Here is a 20,702-nt window from a genome sequence, read left to right as displayed (position 1 = left end):
TAAGAAAGGTGCTATTATCTAGCTAACTAAACAAAATTCTCTCATTATAAATCCTACACAAGGTAAAAAGGGAGGTAACTTGTTTTATGCTTTTATAGGGGCCCAATTAACTTTTACGACTTGTTTTTCTTTTCTCTCCAGGTCATATTGACCTTACACTGTTTTCTCTTAATTAGCTCGAATCATTTTCTCAGTTTATCACAACAATCACAGTTAGTTCATTTTTGCAACAACTTAACCCCCAGTAACTACCCTGTGAAAGAATAGACAATAAAATAGGCAGGCAACCAATTATGCAGAGTAGCTGTGGGTGGGTACCTTGCACTTTATTCCTTATTCCATTGTAACTTGCCTATCTGCTCCAAAAGAGTAACCGTGAAGACAGAAGTCACTGGACTGAATGTTGTATGCAAGAGTATTTACCATGAGTATAGAATGGTTCCTACTACTGATGCAAGTTTGCAGTTTTCTTGCTTCTGCTTTGCAAGCCCAAAGTCAGCTATGATAAAGAAAAAAAAGATTCACATCTCAATAGTCACCCTCTCTGCGTGACAATCAGTGCTCATTCACAACAGCTGAAAAGTTAGGAAAGGGTTGAAAGGAGGTTTGGGATTTTTTTTTTATCTTTTACATTTCACAGAACTGGACCATATTATCTTTCTGTCTCCACATTCATCACAACTTATGTTTGAATCAGGCCTAACCGCTTTAAAAATATTTAAACACACCTCTAATGGTTTCAATCCAAACTATATGACCTGTTTCAGGTTTCTATTAATATATTTCAGTAAACTGTATGACAATGGTGAGTATCTAATAAACAGTGATCTAATGATCAAATTAATGCTAATTATTTCACTTTCCTTGAAATTATGACAGCAGAAGGGCAGACTTTCTCAGAAATTTAATTTCAAATGAGTACAGGAGGATCTAATAACTTGATAGTTCATGTTCAAAGACTGCATTTGGTATTGAAATAATGCTGAATCTTAGCCTTACCTTGTGACAAAAGCTGTAGATTTAGATGATCATGCAGTTATGTTAATATAAGTGCCTTTTGTGTAATTATTAGGTAGTCTTTCACAAAATGTCACACAAAGTCTTTAGAGATGATATTTTTAATCAAAGTTCCATGCAAGCAGTTCAAGTTTTATTTTTTCAATTCAGAACTTTACTGCTGTCTCAACAATGCAGCTAAGATACATCATACTAATTCATTAAGTCCAAGCACAAAGATTAAAAGAAAGCTATTGTACTTGTTAAATCCTGTTAATAAATTTTGTATGCTAATACTACTTCAGAAGTGGGAAGATTTGTGTGTAAATAACATAGTTTAAAACATTTTAAGACTCCTGTTCTACTTAGGCAGAGCTCATACCATGCCTATTCCAATTGCTTTGAGTGACATAATTCACAAAAAATTTATTTCAGAATGTTACCACTCATAAAAAGCTGCAGATCAGAAGAAATACAGGTAAGAAAAATTAATTTCTGTTGGTTCTTGCTCAGTTCAAGCCTTCAGGATCTGAAAAAGAGTAGATCTCTAATTCAGAAAGGGCCTTTGATAAGAAACCCAAATCTAGATACCCAAGACACAGATCATTTTTCTTTGAACAGAATGTCCAAAGGACTAGCTCTGCAGTGTTTGGGAAATATAAGAAGAAAGAATACTAAATTAACAGGATCCCTGAGAAGCCTCCTTTTGCCTCTGAGTTAAGGCAGTGCTAAGGCAGTTCACTCCAGGGAATATTAATCCCAAAAGGACCAGAGGTTTTTGCAATGTTGATACTTCCTTGAATTAATTAGGGTGAATCATTCTTAATTCCCTCCTTTGGAATCCTTCAAATAATATTCTATGAAGAAAGAGTATTAAGACATTACAACAATCAATAAATTTAGTTCCTGGTGCTTGAAAGACTTAGTAAAGGAAAGATGAAAGCTGGATATTTCAGTTCTGGAAGTAGTCTATTTTAAATCAACATTAGCTATTATCTGGGGAAAAAAAAAGAAAGCAAGAAAATCAGCCAGATAGAGTAAATATAGTCTCTTCTTTTTAGGCTCAAGTCCTCAGAAATGGAAAGAAAAAACCCTTTAATTGGCAACTGCTTTTTCCAAATTCTGCTAAATTGTCTTGACACCAGCAAGAAGCTCCTATATACAACTGGTGCTGCCAGAGCTAAGGAATGTAAAGCACAGGACAATCAGCTTTACATTAAGCATAAATATTTTTTCATAGCTTTTCAAAGCCTGTAATACAGAATTGAATGAAAAAGAACTGGCAAATGTTGAACAGCATTGAACTAGTGAAATTGCTTCTTTTAATTTATGTAAGCATCTATCTGCAGCTTATAATTTGGTCTACAAGTTTTAATACTCCATGATTATTTGGTATTTGATGCCAAAAGTTGCTACAATAACTAACAAACAAATGAAATACCTTCTGAGAACTGTGAGAGGCCTGCCTTGCATATCATTAAATGCAGGAAAATGACCCCTGTTAACTGGTGAGCATTGTTTCAGCTATGAACTGCAGCTTGATTAATGAGGACCCACTGCAATAATTCATATTTATCAATGTCCTGAAACAGGAATTGAGAGAAAGATAACTCAATACTTGCTCAACTTCTTATGAACTTTACCAACATGTCACCCTTTAGCACAGAGAGCCACTTGCATAAATCCTTGATCTGATCTAATGAATCTTATGATCTTATTGGTCACTTCTGAAATTCAAAATTCTGCTTATTAAAGAAAGCATTCTTCCTGAACTATCTCAATTTGTCCACAGTTACTCCAACTAATGGTACACCAAGCATTAAGACATAGCTCTTAAGTATGGGAAGCTAGACCTAACCTTCCAGAGGCTAGACTTAATTTACACATACTTGTGAGGATATAGATGCATTTGATCACAAATCTCAGAAATTTCAGAAAAAAAAAAAAAACCTTACAGCTTCCAAATATTTTCCTACAGTTTCTGTTCTCACACAAAAAAAAGCAACCTACCAATTAACAGAAGTGTTGTGAGTACTTGCTGGAACTGTATGAATGCTGACATATGATAAATATCAGTAGAATAAAAGTGACCAGAGAAAAATGGAAAAGAAGAGCCCTTAAAGAATCATACTCAGAAAGTAAGTGAAAGCTTTGTAAACCACTAAGTTAGATGAACCAAAACAAAGTCTGGAAAGAACAAAGACAAAGAGATAGAATAAAACAGGAGGAAAGGAGAGGGTAAGCAAGCCATCCAGCCACTGCCAACATCAGGATGCAGAAATGCATGTTTCATCAGTCCATCCAAAGGGGAAATTATAAGCTGATCTAAGTGATTCAAAGAAAGATGAGCTTGTAGCCCTCTGATATAAAAAGGAACTATTCCTGCATCTCTCTTGCACAATCTCTGGAAACCAGATCACATGACATTTGTGTCTTGATATGTTTAGCTCACCCTTTTTCTAGGCTATCTCCATGCTACTTTAATCTAGTCCCAAATCATTGGCTTGTCTGACACTTGTTGCTCTCTGTAGTTTTGCAATGCAGGAATAAAACCGGCATTACTGAGGCAAATTCCTTCTCCCCCCAAAATAACAAACTCCCTCATTTTGACTTTTAGCTTGTCCTATTTCCCAGAAATTAAAAATTACTCCTTTTGCACTAAAAACAAAACAAACAATGGTTATTCTATAGTACATCTGAAATTAAAAAAAAAACTAGTGGATGACACATTTTCCTGAGGAAGCAGTCTTGGAGCTCTAATGGTACCAATGGAATGATCTATCTGCCCAAAAAAAGAATTGTCTGTTGCTGCAAAATAATGATTGCTTTTATCTGCACATTTCATTTTGGAAAAATTATACATTTTCCAGTTTTAAATACTATTTTAATATTTTTCAAGTTCATGTGAATTACATGCATAACACCACTACAACTGTTTGTACCATCCTAACACTAGAGTTTGTAAATTGAGAGTAATGGTAGGTAAAACAACCTAGCCAACAAGTTTTCTAAAACAAGATTTCCATGGCAATAGTTTTTGGTGCTTTGTCTACTGTGAAACCTCAACTGATGCAATTTCTTTACAGCTAATTTCTCTAATGGTTCGAAGCTTGGCATCCTTAAAAATAAAATATTATTTTTAGTCTATTCAAAGACAATAAAAAACTAACAAACTTTCACCATTAGATGGATTTTTATACACTATGGCTAGATATGCAATTTCACTGGCAATTCATTATCAATAGACACGTCTCTCCACAGTATTATCAAATTTACTACATTTTGAACTCTGATTGTAAACATTAAGCCTTGAGAGTTTTTCGACTGTGTATCAGGAATCTAGTAAATTAAACGTTAATTTTCTTTGAATTCATTAAAAAATAGTCAAACAACCACGCAAGACAGTCTTCAGATAGGAAGAAAAATTAGCACAGTATGATAGTCATAATCCTTTAGAATCTGAAACACCCCTCTTCACTTGTTTTCATTTGTTTATATTGTGTTTAGAGTAGCAGAGTAAGTGATAACAAAGTAAGATAGCTTCAAAAAAGATTAACACTGTGGAAGAGCGCATGAAGGGAAGATAGAACTATGGAACAATAAGTAGGCTGACTTGACTAGTATCTTAACCTCCTACAAAATGATGTCTTCAGTTTTCATAATAGGCGAATTACAAAAACTTTCTAAATCTTAGCAGTCTCTTTAAATGAGCGCTTTAGGTACATGCAGTGCTTTTTTCTCTTTTTATTGACAAATAAATATCTGTTTTTTCATTTGCTATTTCATTTCCCAACGATTTCAACTAGTAGATTTATCTTCTACAGTAAAGACAAGAGGAAAATTATCCAGATATTACATCTTAACAACACTTATTTCATATTTGCACATTTGCTGCCTTAATTTATATTTGAACCCTATTTGAAAATGCCATTAATTCCTCCTAAAATCAAATATGCACAGAAAAACCAAAAGCACAGCAAAAAAGGAGGATGAATGGAATATCAAATTCATCACATATGTGAACTTCAGACCTGCTCATGTCAGATTTTCATTGTGTACCCACTGAACAGTTTCTTTCTCTAAGCTGAAGGGCTCAGGATGAGGCAAAATCCCTTTGCTTCTCTTCAGCAAGAAAGTTTGTCAGTAACTTATTGAGTTACATTAATTCAGAGTATAAAATTAGAAGTTTAATTTTATTTTCCCTAAAAGCATATGCCAAAATCCAGATAATTTGCAATTTAATCAACAGTAGTACATACTTACTCTACTCTTTCCCATCAACAGAATGGGAACAGAATTAATTTCTCCTCATTCCCAAATAAACCTTCTAGCTATTCTATCATTCTCCTTTCTGTATGCTGTTATCAAATATCTCTAGCTTAGTTGGTTAGAGCATGTTGCTAATAACAACAAGGTCTGTGAGTTTGATCCCCATAGGGTCCACTCACTTGAGAGTTGGACTCTGATCCTTGTGAGTCCCTTCCAACTCAGAATAGTCTGTGAATGCTTTGTAAGCAGTCTACTGTCAGTTTTGTGAAGCTTGTAACTTCTGCACTAGAACCTGAGCATTTATCCACATCTAGAACTACAATTTGTAAAGAAAGATGCAATCATGCCATTAATCCACCAAGAGTTTTCAGAATGTTTCATTTACAGTGTCAACATAAACAAGTGGAAGATTCCACTCAGCCTATTCTGAAAACAGCTTTGAAAATAAAGCATTTCCTTGAGCCTTAGTACGAAGGGTAGCAATTCTGACAATGACTATTAGTTAAATGAGCCATGTAACCTGCTAAAAAACTAGCACTGATTCAAGTGACTTTGAAAAGTAGTGACCAACACACAACAGACACTGGTTATATCCACTTTATCTCATGGCCACTGCTTCTCTGGACATGGCACAGAATCCAGACCCAACAGGTCTTCTAAAGCATTAAATAAGCAAGTATTCTGAATTTCAAAATTAACAGGTAGCCTTCTGTAGTGGTTTTCTGTGGGGTTTAGTAGCAGCGGGGGGGCTACAGGGGTGGCTTCTGTTAGAAGCTTCTAGAAGCTTCCCCTGTCCCATGGAGCCAACGCCAGCTGGTTCCAGGATGGACTTCCTGCCGCTGGCCAAGGCCGAGCCAATTAGAAGGAACAGTAATGCCTCTGTGATAACATATTTAAGAACAGAAGACTGTTGCGCAGAAGAAATTCCAGCCAGGGAAAAGTGCAGTGAGAACATGGGAATAACAACGTAGATGCTAAGTCAGTGCAGAAGGAGGTGGCAGAGTTGTGGCCCCCGTAGCCCGTGATGAAGACCATGGTGGAGCAGCTGTGCCCCTGCAGCCCATGGAGGACCATCGGGATGCACAGACCCACCTGCAGCCCATGGAGGAGCCCATGCTGGAGCAGGTGGATGCATGAAGGAGGCTGTGACCCCATGGGAGGCCCAGGATGGAGCAGGGTCCTGCCAGAGACCCGCAGCCCGTGCAGAGGGAAGCCCACACTGGAGTAGGTTTTTCCCAGGTAGGACTTTTGGCCCCTGTGGGGGACCCACATTGGTACAGCTCATTCATGAAGGACTGCACCCCATGGAGGAGTGACCCATGGGACAGCAGTTTGGGAAGAACTGCTGCCTGAGGGATGGACTCATGCCAGAGAGGTCCATGAAGGAATGTCTCCCATGGGAGGGACCCCACGGGAGCAGGGGAAGGACTCCTCTCCCTGAGCAGCAGCAGAAACAACAACTGACCATAACATCCATTCCCTGTCCCCCTGCAGCGCTGGGGGGAGGAGGGAGAACATGGAAGGAAGGAGGGGTGGGGGGAAGGTGTTTTTAAGATTGTTTTATTTCTCACTCTTTGGCTCTTATCCTGTTAGTAATAAATATAAGTACTATCCCCACATTGAGTCTTGTTTTGCCTGTGAAGGTAATCAGTCACTGATTTCTCCCAGCTCTTATCTCTGCTCATGAATTCTCAACTGTTTTGTTGTTTTTTTTTTCTCTCTCCTCTATCCAGTTGCAGAGGGAGAGTGAGAGAGCAGCTGTAGTGGGTACCCGGTATCTGGCCAGGGTCAGCCCACTACACCTTCTTCCAGCATCCAGCAAATATTTGAACTTTCCAAGTCTCATTCAATTCACTGTTCTGACACTGCATGGCTGCCTGCTATGATTAGAAATATATCAGACAGATGGGTTGTCTCAAAACAACTATTCTGCTGCTATATAATCCTAGGTTTCTGATTTATATAGATCCTTTGTGCTGCTATTTTATAATGTGTACTAAACATTAAACAGAACATGCTGCCCAAAAGAGAGTATGGGATCCTTCACAATTCTCCTTGATATCAGCTCCAAAAGGTGACAAAGTGATTCCACACAGCCCTCTGACCATCAAGGTCTAAACCTTGGTGCAACTAAATGACACTGAGGAAAAGTGATGATCTCCAGGGTCTTCTGTTTTGTCCTACAAACAGATGCAGCTATGAAGCTCTAGACAGAAACACACTGTAACAGAAACAAAATACAGCTGCAGTAAAATATAGCTGCAATAAAAGCAGATACACATTTTCAATTCAGAGCTGTAACTTCTCAATGTCTTCTACAAAAAGGCTGGTCAGATTAAACTGAAAGCCACAGATAGTACCAGTTCAACGAATCTCTAAAACCCTATACAAAACAACTTCCATCCAGGCTTTGCCTAAGATTCTACTTTTTTGTGTGTCAGAAACAATAAATTAGACATTCAATCTGACCAGAGATGTACAGTTTCAGTAACACTTTTCTATCAATTTAGAAAGAGGTATTTTATGAAACTGCAGGTGAGCATAATCTGGTATTTATATTTTCAAGCATTTGTAGCTGAATCGATTAAGATTAAATGCTGTACTAACATAAAAGACAGTAATTATGGACACCTTCCTATCAAATTTATGTCAGAAATTAAACAGAAAATTAGTAGAGTGGGCAGTTCCAGAGGCTACATAACAGCAACACGCTTAAAGTTCTCTACAGTCAGAGACAGCCTGGCTAGGATCAGACTGTAAATGTCTGTTTGCATATGCAAACTTAAAAGAGCCTGAAAAATATTGGATCATGCAGATTTAATTGATATGTGTAAATGATGTCCTGGAAAATACAAAGCAAGTTATATAATCTTCACATCAAAATGAAGCACCTCCTGGGCTTAGTATTTTTATTTGTACCTTGCATAAGTTCAAAACCAAAACAATAAAGAAAGACCTGAATAAGAATAGTATCTAACCACACACATTATTTAAGAAAAAGAAAACACAGTGTGACTACAAATATTCAAAAATTCTTCATATTATTATCATAAAAGGGTTTGGTTTGGAACGGACCTTAAGGTCATCTAGTTCCAACTCCCCTGACAAAGGCAGGGACACCTTTCACTAGACCAGGTTGCTCAAAGCCACATCCAACCTGGTCTTGAACACTTCCAGGGATGAGGCATCCACAACTTCTTTGGGCAATCTGTTCCAGTGCCTCACCACCCCCACAGTAAGGAATTTTTTTCTCATATCTAATCTAAGCCTACTCTCAGTCCCACTACATGCCCTTTTAAAAAAGTCTCTCTCCAGCTCTCTTGTAGCCAGTTTTAGGTACAGGAAGGTACTCTAAGGTCTCCCCAGAGCCTCTTCTTCTCTGGGCTGAATAATCTCAACTTTCTCAGCCTTTCCTCACAGGAGAGGTGTTCCACCCCTCTAATACTCTTTGTGGTCCTCATCTGGACTTACTCCAACAGGTCCATGTCCTTCTTGTGCTGAGGACCCCAGAGCTGGATATAGTACTTAGGTGGGGACCCACAAGAGCATGAGGTATTAGCTCAGGCAACCTTTTTCAGTAAGATCTATAGACATGATATTCAGAGACCATCACTAGAAAAGGTCCCTCAACTTAATATTACATTGTGCCAGGCCAGTTGCAGAGTTCTCTACATGAATTCTTGCTTTCAGCCACCTTTCTCCATAGCTCCCTGCTGGAATTTTCTACAAGGACCACCTGTAGAATTTTTCTTTATGAATTCAGGACTAACAAGCATAATTCTTTAGCAGGTTTATTGTTTTCTGCTCTGACAGCAAGGTGGGAGTGTCTCCCACACTATGCACTCCTTTCCTTTTCAACCAGTGTAAATGCAGAAACTGCATAAGAGATCTTCAAGGGGTTTGGAATGTGAGAGGTTCTGTTGTCACATACATGGTACGAAATGCCTATTTGTGGGTTGAAGAACTTTCTTAAAGCAATTCATTGCTGGGACTGCTGCAAAATTAAAGTCTTAATCTATAGAAGCACTTTGCTCACTTCATTCATTTTTTTTAATAAAAATATACCATGAGATTCTGAAGCTAAGGTGCCTCTCTAAAGACAACATTTTTGAAGAACATTAGTTACAGAGGAATGAGCTGCCTTTGTTATATCATCAGCCTGCAGAGTCTCATAGCAAGAGATTAACAAGAGTTACTATTTCCAGAAGAACTGATTGAGGAAAAGAAAAAATAGCAGCATTATAAGATATACAAACTTCTTTTATGGAACAAAATAATTTGGGCCATAACTTGATTACATAGTCACACAACACCGCTTCACAGGTAGTCCACAGAAACATTATTCTAGTTAGATCAAGGCAACATTTGGGTCAGTTTTCAGATTTGAAAGACTCCAGAAAATTGAACTAACTCTATTTAGGATGACTGTGCAGCTTGTAGACACAGAACTACAGTTTTCAGTAGATCTTGGAGCAGACCTTCTCTTTTTATAAAAGCTGACAAGATAAATTCAATGTAGAGATTTCTTAATATTTTAGCATATGCTTCATATTCATCTGACATTTTGTATTAACTTTGTCATCGTTTAACCCCAGCCAGCAACTCAGTACCAGACACTCAATTCTCCACCTCCCCCACTGGGGAGGAGAATTGGGAAAAAAAAACGTAAAACTGGTCAGTTTATATGAGAACAGTTCAATTATAGAAACAAAATAAAATATAATAATAATAATTATTACCATGATGATGATGAGAGAGAGACAGAGAGAGAGAGAGAGAGAGAGAGAGAGAGAGAGAGAGGAATAAAACTCGGGAAAAACAAGTGATGTGCACTACAGTTGCTCACCACCTGCTGAGTGATGCCCAGCCAGTCCCAAAGCAGCGATCAGCAGCTCCCAGCCAACTCCCTCCAGTTTATATATGGGTAGTGGCATTCTATCGTATGGAATATCCCTTTGGCTAGTTCAGGTCAGCTGTTCTGGCTGTGCTCCCCCACCCAGCTTGCCATGCACATCCTCACTGGCAGAGGATGGAAAACTGAAAAGTCCTTGATTTAGAGTAAACACTACCTAGCAACAACTAAAACATCAGTGTGTTATAACATTATTGTCATACTAAGTTCAAAACACAGCGCAGTACCAGCTACTAGAAGGAAAATTAACTCTTTCACATCTGAGGCCAGAACAAACTTTCATCAAGAACCACTTGAAATTCTCAAATGGATAGTACATTTACCCTCAAAAACTGTAAGATATAATTATCAAGATCACAAAATGCTCCGGTCTTTGGCATGCTCATAAACGGTACGAGTTAAGGCACAATACCACAGCAGGCACCAACAGAGTAGAGATTTACTGTTGTCAGAAAGAAAGTAAATTATTCTTAATTTCATAATGGTCATAAAACAGGGCTCACTAAAATTCAGAAGCAATAGATAAAAGGTCTTCAGCTCCCTCCAAAAATTCAATGGTTACTACACTGGTACTAGTTGTAGGACTAAATAAAGTGTTTGTTTAAATATTGCAATAATTTTGAACCAATCACTGTAGAAATGGTCCAAGTAAGTTTCAGTTCTTCCAATTTCCTCAACTCCTGTAAATCTTTGCCATTAAAAAGCATTTATATTTCTGTCAATTTTGAGCTTACATTTGAAAGTACGCTTACACTTCTTCATATTTAGATTGGACCAGAGATAAGGAAAAGTTGTTAAATCAATACAAGAGTGCCCCTCAGTGGTAGTGTGATGATATAAAATACACTTATATGATACTTTAATATTCTGAATATTTATTTTCATCACTCAAAGCTCTATTAAATCACCTTCTTTCAAAACTATATCATTACTATAAATTAGAGGGCTTTTGGCACATACAATTTAATAATGAATGAATTTAAGTATGTACATCATCAGGTAAAAATATTTACTATGAAACAACAATTGCTGAATATTTATAGCTGATTGTTTTGTGCATGGGTGTGTGCATACACCTACACCTTCCTGTTAGATTTAAAGGAGAGAGATTGAATTTTGCATAAAGACTTCTCACAACAATTCTGCGGCATTCAAATAGTTTATTTTCTTCTGTGTCATGAGCAGTAAGAAAGCATGCAGTAGTTCTCTGAGAACTTTAAAAACTACAGGATCTGAATTGCCTGTAAGACTTGCTGTGTGTACCAGGTTGTATTGATTCACTCAAAGACCAAAGCTATGCCATGCTTTGTACTGTTCACACACATACTGCTTTCAAAGCCTATCCTAGAACCTGCCTAGGCTCCCGCCTCCACACTGTGGTGATTACAGAAGCATACATCAAGAATATTCACTAGTCAGGCTTAGACAAATAGCACCTCACTGCAGCTGATCACTGGGAACAACTGAAGGTACTAAGCAACTTCATGGTAGAACTGGAATAGAATAAAATTGACAGCTGTTTTACTTCGTATGTTCATTAGCGCTTGCTATGTAATCTCGTTATTTCAATATTCTTGCTGATGTAAATAAAAACAGGCACTGAAGCACAGCTACAGTTTAATTTTTCAGGCTAAATCATCTCCTCCATCAACTGCAAAAAAATATAGTCATGGTTGATGACACCTGGTGTCAATGAACACAAATTTGTATTAGCAATTATTTTACTTCTGTGCCTGGGAATATCATGGAACAGATCCTCCTAGAAGCCACGCTAAGGCAGATGGAGGACAGGGACGCAATTCAGGCTTCACCAAGGGCAAGTCCTGCCCAAACAACCTAGTGGCCTTCTATGATGGAGTGACTACATCAGTGGACAAGGAAAGGGCTACACGTGTCATTTATCTGGACTTCTGTAAAGCCTTTGACACAATCCCTCACAACATCCTTCTCTCTAAATTAAAGAGAGATAAATTTGATGAGCAGACTGATAGACGGATAAAAAAGTAGTTGGATGATTGCATCCAGATGGTAGTGGTCAATGGCTCAGAGTCCCCAGTGGACATCAGTGACAAGTGGTGTCCCTCAGGTGCCCATATTGGTATCAGTCTTAGGTAATATCTTCATTAATAACAAAGATGAAGGGACTGAGTGCACCCTTACCAAATTTGCAGATGACACCAAGCTGAGTGTTGCGGCTGACACACCTGAACAATGGGATGCCATCCAAAGGGGCCTGGACAAGCTTGAGAAGTGGGCACATGGGAATCTCATGCAGTTTAACAAGACCAAGTGCACACCTGGGTTGGGGCGACCCCCACATCAATACAGGCTGTGGGATGAACAGATCAAGAGCAGCCCTGCCAAGAAGGACTTGGAGGTGCTGGTGGATGAAAGGCTAGACATGAGCTGGCAATGTGAAAGCCAACCCTACCCTGGGCTGCACCCAGCAGGTCGAGGGAAGTGATTCTGCCCCTCTACTCTGCTCTGGTGAGACACCACCTGCAGTACTGCAAACACCTATGAGGTCCCCAGCACAGGAAGGATATTGATCTGCTGGAGTGAGTCCAGACAAGGGCCACCAAGACGATTAGAAGCGTGGAGCACCTCTCCTAAAAGGAAAGGCTGAGAGAATTGTTTTTTTTCATCCTGGAAAAGAGAGAGTTTCAGGGGACCTAATTGTGGCCTTCCAGTACCTGAAGGAAGCCTAGAAGAATCATAGAATCACAGAATATGCTAGGTTGGAAGAGACTCATCAGGATCATAGAGTCCAACTTGCAACTCTGCACAGGACACCCCAACAATTGCACCATGTTCCCGAGAGTCTTGTCCAAATGCTTCCTGAACTCAGACAGGCTTGGTGCTGTGTCCACTTCCCTGGGCAGTCTATAACACCCTTTGGGTGAAAAACCTTTTCCTGATATCCAACCTAAACCTCTCCCATCTCAGCTTCATGCCATTCCCTCGGGTCCTGTCACTGGTCATGAGAGCAAAGAGACCAGCAACCGGCCCCCCTCTTCTCTTTATAAGGAAGTTGTAGACTGCAATGAAGTCTCCCCTCAGTCTCCTCCAGGCTGAATAGACCTCAGCTGCTCCTCATACAGCTTCTCCTCCAGACTCTTCTCCATCTTTATTGCCCTCCTTTGGACACTCTCTAACAGCTTAGTATCTTTCTTATATTGTGGTGCCCAAAACTGCACACAATATTCAAGGTGAGGCTGCACCAGTGCAGAGCAGAGTGGGACAATCCCCTCCCTCAACCAGCTGGCGATGCTTTGCCTGATGCCCCCCAGGACATATTTGGCACTCCTGGCTGCCGGGGCACTGCTGACTCATATTCAACTTGCCATAGACCAGGACCCCTTTCTGCAGCACTTCTCTCCAGCTTCTCATTCCCAGTCTACATAGAAAATTAGGGCTGGAGAGGAACTTTTTACAAGAGGATGTAGTGACAGGACAAGGAGGAATGGTTTCAAACTGAAAGAGAGTAGGTTTAGATCACATATTAGAAAAACTTCTTTACTGTGAAGGCACTGAGGCATTGGAACAGGTTGCCCAGAGAAGTCATGGATGCTCCATCCCTGGAAGTTTTTAAGGTCAGGTTGGATGGAGCTCTGAGCAACCTGGTCTAGTGGAAGGTGTCCCTGCCTACAGCAAGGGGGATTGAAAATAGATGATCTTTAAGACCCCTTTCAACCCATGCCATTCGATACTATAGGATCACAAGGCAATAATTTACTAGCTTCCAAGTCTGGTTACCAATGGTCCAGGAAACCGAAACCTTCTGAGAGTTTCAGTAAAGAAATGCTTCTCAGGTACATCATGAGAAATTGTCTTAGAGAAAAGCAGTTCTACTTACTAATTGTAACTTTGTCTTTATCCCCTAACATGACATTGTTCAGAGTGAGGTCTCGATGAACAATCCTCTTCTCTTTATGCAAATAACAAAGAGCTAGACAAAGCTTAAAAACAAACAGAAAGGACCTTACAAAGATTCTTTAACTGCAATCTTAATAAAGGCATATAAAATTAAATTCATAGCTGATATTAGCATCTGATAGAATAAGTATTACTTTGTCATTTATTAGCCTAAAAAAATGGCGCTACCAATTACATCCAGGAAAGTTCTGGTAAAAGGAATGGAGGTCCTTACTTGGATAAATATATGCCATATTCTGTCTTCCGTAAACTGTTGTTGTTTTTCCTTCAAAGAGTGAAAGTGTTCTCCCAATGGCACCCCCTCTATGAGCTCCATGACTATGTACAATCTGTCATCTACATAAAAGAAAATTAATAGAACATTATATTTATACAGAAGGCATTTGAAAATAGAGTATTTGAGGTAAAAATATATTTTAGAAGCTGTTATTTTTTACTTTTTAAAAATTTAATTTGTACAGACAGATACATTTTAATCATGACTCTACTCCTTGGTATTCCATTTTTTCCTCAATTTATGTCACAGCACCTATAAGGAAATCACTGTCTGATAATCACTCAGGGGGCAGGTGTATGTAGATAACTCTTTATAAAAGAAAATTAAGAGAATGTGGCTGGGCAATCTGTATCTTTCATCCTACGACTCACTATAGCTTTTCTCCCTATTTAGCATTTCAGTTCTAAATTTTGGATCTTTTTAGAAGAAGAATGATGCTTGCCATATGTTTACATTGCATCTAGTTTTACTGATAGATAAACAAATATAATTTCTCACCATTTTTCCAATTTTAAAGGAATATAAGCCTGTCTGAACTGCAGCAGTTCTTGAAGAAAGATTATTGCTCAAATTTGACTCCTGACAAGCTGTAAGTGGTTTTATGACATATTTCTATTTCTTCATTATGTAAAATGTGGTAATTCTCTGCATTTATACTTACTTTCCAAGAAGGTTCTATAATACCGTACAACATTTGGATGATAAAGCTACAATGAGGAAAGAAATGTAAATGCTTAGAATAGTTAAACTGATGGCACAGTATTTATAATGTTTAAGCTACACATTGGAAGGAATGATATCATAAGGATTCCACAAAGTTGTTTATGAACTGCAGTGCAGCAGATCTTCACTGCTACCCCAAACACAGAGAAATGTTGCACATTACTAGAGCAACCAGAAGGAAAATACAGTATGATTCCTCTCCTCTCTCCCCTTAATAATTGAAAGAGAGTAAATGAAGTTTGAAGACAAGTAATTATACCTGTATCAAAGTATTGGCTTTCTTAGCTCAGGAGCACTAATGATTAGTTTGTTTTTCTAGTTTTCAGTTACAAGAAAAGACTATCTTCTCACTGTATTTTAAAACCAAGACTTGACTGAATGCAACAAAGACTCATCAGTTTTTTATCACAATCTTAATTTACAGAATCTCTGAAAAAAGTTCAAATACTGCCAACATATAAAGTAAGAATCTTTAGTAACAAGCATTTGCACTGCTGCTAACACTACAGTAAGCAGGTTTTCATTATCAGCAGAATTCAGGTAAAGGGGGCCAGAATTCAGGTAAAGTACTGGTTGAATGAAAAAAAAAGCAAAAGCCGCTGGGAGTCATGCTATATAGAATCATTTATGTTGGAAAACACCTTAAAGATCATTGCATCCAACCGTTAGCCCAGCACTGCCAAGTTCATCACTAAACCAGGTCCCCAAGTGCCACATCTGCACATGCTTTAAGTATCTCCAGGGATGGTGACTCTACCACTTCCCTGGACAGTCTGTTCCCACGCCTGACCACCCTTTTGGTGAAAAACTTTTTCCTAATATCCAATTTAAATCTCCCCTGGTACAACTCAAGGCCATTTCCTCCTGTCCTATCACTAGTTCCCTGGGCTGATGCCCCACCTTGCTACAACCTCCTTTCAGTTAGTTTTAGAGAGTGAAAAGGTCACCCCTGTGCCTCCTTTTCTCCAGGCTAAACAACCCCAGTTCCCTCAGCTGCTCTTCACATGACTTACTCTCTATATGTTTCACCAGCTCTGTTGCCCTTCTCTGATCACGCTGCAGCACTTCAATGTCTTTCTTGTAGTGGGAGGCCCAAAACTGGACACAGGATTCAAGGTGCAGCCTCACCAGTGCCACGTACAGAGGGACAATCACTTCCCTGGTCCTGCTGGCCACACTATTTCTAACACAAGCCAGGATTCCATTGGCCTTCTTGGCCACCTGGGCACACTGTTGACTCATGTTCAGGTAGTTGTCAACCAGCATCCCCAGGTCCTTTTCCACTAGGCAGTTTTCCATACGAGAATGTCCACACATCAAATCAGAGTTTGTGAGACATACCTGCTCTCTGATGACGGTTAATTCAGAGACAATGTTTCTTACACTACTGTCTCTGTCTTTTTTGTCTTTTCCAAATGCTGGATTGTGTAAATTGACTTCTTTCATTGCCAGGAGATTTTGTCCATTATGCTTCCTAATCTATAAATAAGATATAACCTTTGTACAATTGATACAGGATGGGGATAGAAAGAATGTTATTGTGGCTATCGGATTAGTTTTCAAAGTCCAAGGCTTTCTCACAAATGTTACAATGTGTGTATGATGTGATTAATAGAAGAAACGGAGTCCCACAATAGAGATTAGCAGTACACTGCTGAACTTGCACGGTGTTTGAAGTGACATTACCTGTGCTCAGTGTTGCTTTTCAGATAAAACATGCTTGAATTTCTGTGGTTTTACACAGATTTATTGGCCTTTGTAATAGATAGAAATGCCATTTGTGGAAATGAACTAAAAGAAAGTCAAAGTAGAAAACCTAAGAGATACGCTGGTCAACCTTACAAATACAAGATGGAACAAACAAAATCACAGTAAACACTAACAACAAGCCCAGATCCATAAAGGCCTTTTTGCACCTACATTCCCCTACTGAAATTCAAAGGACAGTTCTGCCTAAAACAGGCATTAGACCCTCTTTGTGAAAACTCCCCTCAAATCTGTAAAATAATAGCAAAAGCAAAGTTTACCTTATATACACTTCCAAAAGCTCCACTGCCAAGGTGCTCTAAAATTGCATAATTTCCTATATATTTTGTGGGTACCTTATTCTGATTCATACTCTCAATACTTTCAGCAATTTGCTTCAGTACATCCTCCTAGTCATAAATTAAATGACAAATAAATAAATATAAAATATTTCATGCCTTTCTTGTGCTAAGAATGAGCAAGAATACAACTTCTTAAAGCTATGAAGGTTTAAGGTTTTTACTTACCTTTAACAAATTTAGCTTTGATGCCAACCCTTCGTAAGCTCTGATATCACGCACATAATGTCCAATATCAATGAAGATTTCAAGTAAGTCAGTTGGGAAAAGTCTACAAAGGTATAATTTTTTTATATATTTTAGAAACAGTAGCTATTAATCTACAGCAGAGACTTGTCCGTGTTTATTATTACAACTTACTTCAGAACATCCTAAATAATACACTTATTTTTTACTAATCTGTTGAGACATTAGCCCTCTAACATTACAGACATAACAGTTAAAGGACTTTTTAAAAGTCAGACTTCAGCCTCCACTGAGTTTCCAGTAATTTTCCTATTTTTTTTCTTGTAGTATCTGAGTTTCTTCTTGTAATGCATTAAGTGATAGGATTAACAATTCTCTGCATTCAGAGAATGATGACACCCATATTAGAATTTTTGCTGAAGAAGTCTAGTCTAAAAGATGAAAAGGACTGAGAAAAGCAAAAGCTAACAGATAGTAGGCAATAATTGATTAGTTACATGCTGAACAGAAGTTGTTTCTTTTTAATGTTCTGGCAGAAGTAGAAATGCAGGAGATTAAGGCATTTGGAAAAATCAAGAGGGCAAATTGGCCCACATTCTGCAAAAACCTGTCAGCAACCATGACAATTCACTACAAACTAGGGCACTTTCAGTACAAAATCTGCTTTTAAAAAATAAAATATAACACAAAAGTTATATTTGAATTTTAGTAATTTCTGATACATACTAAAAACATACTAGAAACACTATTGACAGGCAGAGCTCCTAAGCATTATGATCACTATTCTAATACCACAAATCACACTGTTATATTGCACATGGCCTTTGCAGCCAACCTGGTGAAACTGTCATCTTAGTAGCAAAAATGGGTAATTGATGAAAAACATTTTGTCCTTATTGATCGAAACCTTTCAACAACTCTCCTAAGTAAAACAGCTTGATGCAAAGTCATTCCCATGTGAAGGAATTGAGGGCTCAGAGAAAAAATTTTACTGCTCCCAGTTAATTGCTACTATTGAGGGCTGCAACTTGCATCTGCTAATCTTCAGGGTAGAAGTATGTTTTATCTCCAACAGTATTGAATCTGTCCTCAACATATTTAAAATGTTGATTCACAGGGGGAGAAGGAGCCCATGCAGAGCCAGGTTGTCTGGCATGCACACAAGTCCCCACATATAAAATCTTGTAGATATCTAAATCTTGTAGACTTGCACTGATGCAGTACAGGGTTGGCTATCTGTAGTCGTGGACAGGACAGAAATTGCCCATTACTATTTCCTCCTGTTGATAATAAATTACATTTAAAAAATAGGTCTTTCTGATTGGACTTTTGAAAACTATCCTAAAGGAGCTTCACAAAACATTTGGTTACCGTACCTTTTGAAAACATGCCGATATCTTTCCATACTGAAGAGAAATCTCAGGGCTCTGAAAGCATAACACTACAACAGGAAAAGTACTCCAGTAATAAGAAATTTATACACAAATGGAAAAGCCACTGATAAACAAGGATTCCCCTTGACTTTACACATTGGTATACTTGGTATTTAAATGACTAGATAGATTATCTTATTTACCCGATAACAAAGGGAATAAAAATATATTAAGCTCCTCCTGTATTTTAAAAGTATGCTGGAATATTTAGGGAAAAAAAATGTTTAAAAAAAACAGTTGGTGACAATAGTACATGCTGAGGAACATTTAAATCTCAATCATCTCTTTTTGTTTGCAGATAGCTCAAGACTTGAGACTGATCTCCTCTCCAATGCTGAAAAAGGTAAATGTAATCAGTGGGTCTGTAATGTTGCAGTAGAAAAAGCATTTTGCATTTTTTCTGAAAAATACAGTGTAGAACACTGTAAGTTTTAGCAGGGGACAAAAAAAGAAGAGTGAGAAAGAGAGAACACTCAACTTTTTAATCCTAAATTCATCATATTTACAGGGATCTTTATGTACCTCAGTTTCTATATTTATGTATCTTTGTTCCAATATGATCTTTTCTAAAGGAAGGTTATTTTTAAAACAGCCACTGGCAGGTAGCTAATATGTATGCTTTTATGCAACTCATCTTTAGTTTGGCTGAGCAAACAAAGATAGTCATGGAGTAAGATCACTAAGGTAGCATGGCAGAAAGAAGCTGACATTTAATCACTGAAAACATAGACAATGGGGCAGTAAAGAAACCAGACCAGCACTCAAAAAATTCTAAGAAAAATACCTAAGAAATTAAAAAAGGGTATTTCAATAGCTGCCACTGTATTTCATAGCAGTAACAATGACAAAGGCAATACAGATGGCTGTGGGAGAATATGAATAAGGTTTCATAAAAATATACTTCTTAATGTTTACCCAAAACAGATTTAGCTTTCATATGTGATCATGAAGTCCATTATTAATTCACATTGGCTTCATGTTTAACCCAGCTACAGTTGCTTAGTAGCTCTTGTGAGTTATTTCCAACACATTCTGCTGCAATCTAAAAATCTCAGTGGGCATAAATTAAACTCCTTACAATTCTGTGAGGCAACTGTAGTGTGCATATGCTCCAGTTCATTAGACTCAACGTTAGTTTCATATATCCTTTAGGAAGACTTTTATTTATCTCATCCTTAAGATGATTTAACTGAAATGCACTATAAAACTCTGTTGTAGTAGAAAGACACCTACTGCACTGAATCAGCTCCCCAGCCCTAATCTAGAAGAACTGCAGTGAGAAAGATGACACTAGAACAAAATTCTTTTTTTGTGGAAATGCCTTCCCTTACTACTCAAGCACGCCTACCTGATTAGATAGTTGAGTAGCTATGTAACCATGTTAGTGTAAGGCTATGCCAGAACAAAGAGCAGGTGAGAGGCAGGATCCTGACTGCATCCACCTGTGCTAAGGACTTTCTCAGACTTGCCCAGAGAAAGGCAACCAGAGCAGCAGCAGCTGTGTTCATCCCCAAACCCCAGCCCACTACTTTCCTATAGCTTAGAGAGACACCCACATTTTCACAGAGCCTGAGAAAAGCTACCAGATAATTAATTACTACTGATAACCTTTAGCCTAAGTTGACTCAAACCAATACATTTATGGGGGTAATGATATGCAAAACCAAGAGCCATTCTACGCTTAGTGGGTCTGTATTTATCCTACACTTACATTTTTTCTACTTCATGTGATTGTTTTCCTATATGTCATGTAACAGCTGCAGTAGGATGCTCCAGAAATAAACAGATATTAGTACAGTGTCAAATTTACAGTGAGTTTCAATGACAATTAAGGCACTACAAAGAAGATCTGATGCTGGGCAACA

The 20,702-nt window shown here is 38.2% G+C and overlaps 1 protein-coding gene across 1 annotated transcript in view; it reads right to left on the bottom strand.

The window, feature by feature from the left end:
- NEK10 (NIMA related kinase 10) overlaps positions 1-20,702 on the bottom strand; it is a 92,548-nt gene that overhangs the window by 57,699 nt on the left and 14,147 nt on the right. Inside the window, 8 exon segments of the mRNA XM_051788979.1 lie at positions 424-499; positions 14,034-14,136; positions 14,328-14,449; positions 15,052-15,097; positions 16,455-16,592; positions 17,141-17,269; positions 17,387-17,489; positions 18,781-18,845. Coding sequence (XP_051644939.1) covers positions 424-499; positions 14,034-14,136; positions 14,328-14,449; positions 15,052-15,097; positions 16,455-16,592; positions 17,141-17,269; positions 17,387-17,489; positions 18,781-18,845 — 782 coding nt within the window.

Source organism: Manacus candei, unplaced genomic scaffold, assembly GCF_025592945.1.
Source record: "Manacus candei isolate 608988 ecotype Guabito, Panama unplaced genomic scaffold, ASM2559294v1 h1tg000026l, whole genome shotgun sequence".
Taxonomy (NCBI): Eukaryota; Metazoa; Chordata; class Aves; order Passeriformes; family Pipridae; genus Manacus; species Manacus candei.
The sequence above is the reverse complement of the archived record's forward strand: the minus strand, read 5'-3'. Positions and strand labels throughout refer to the sequence as shown.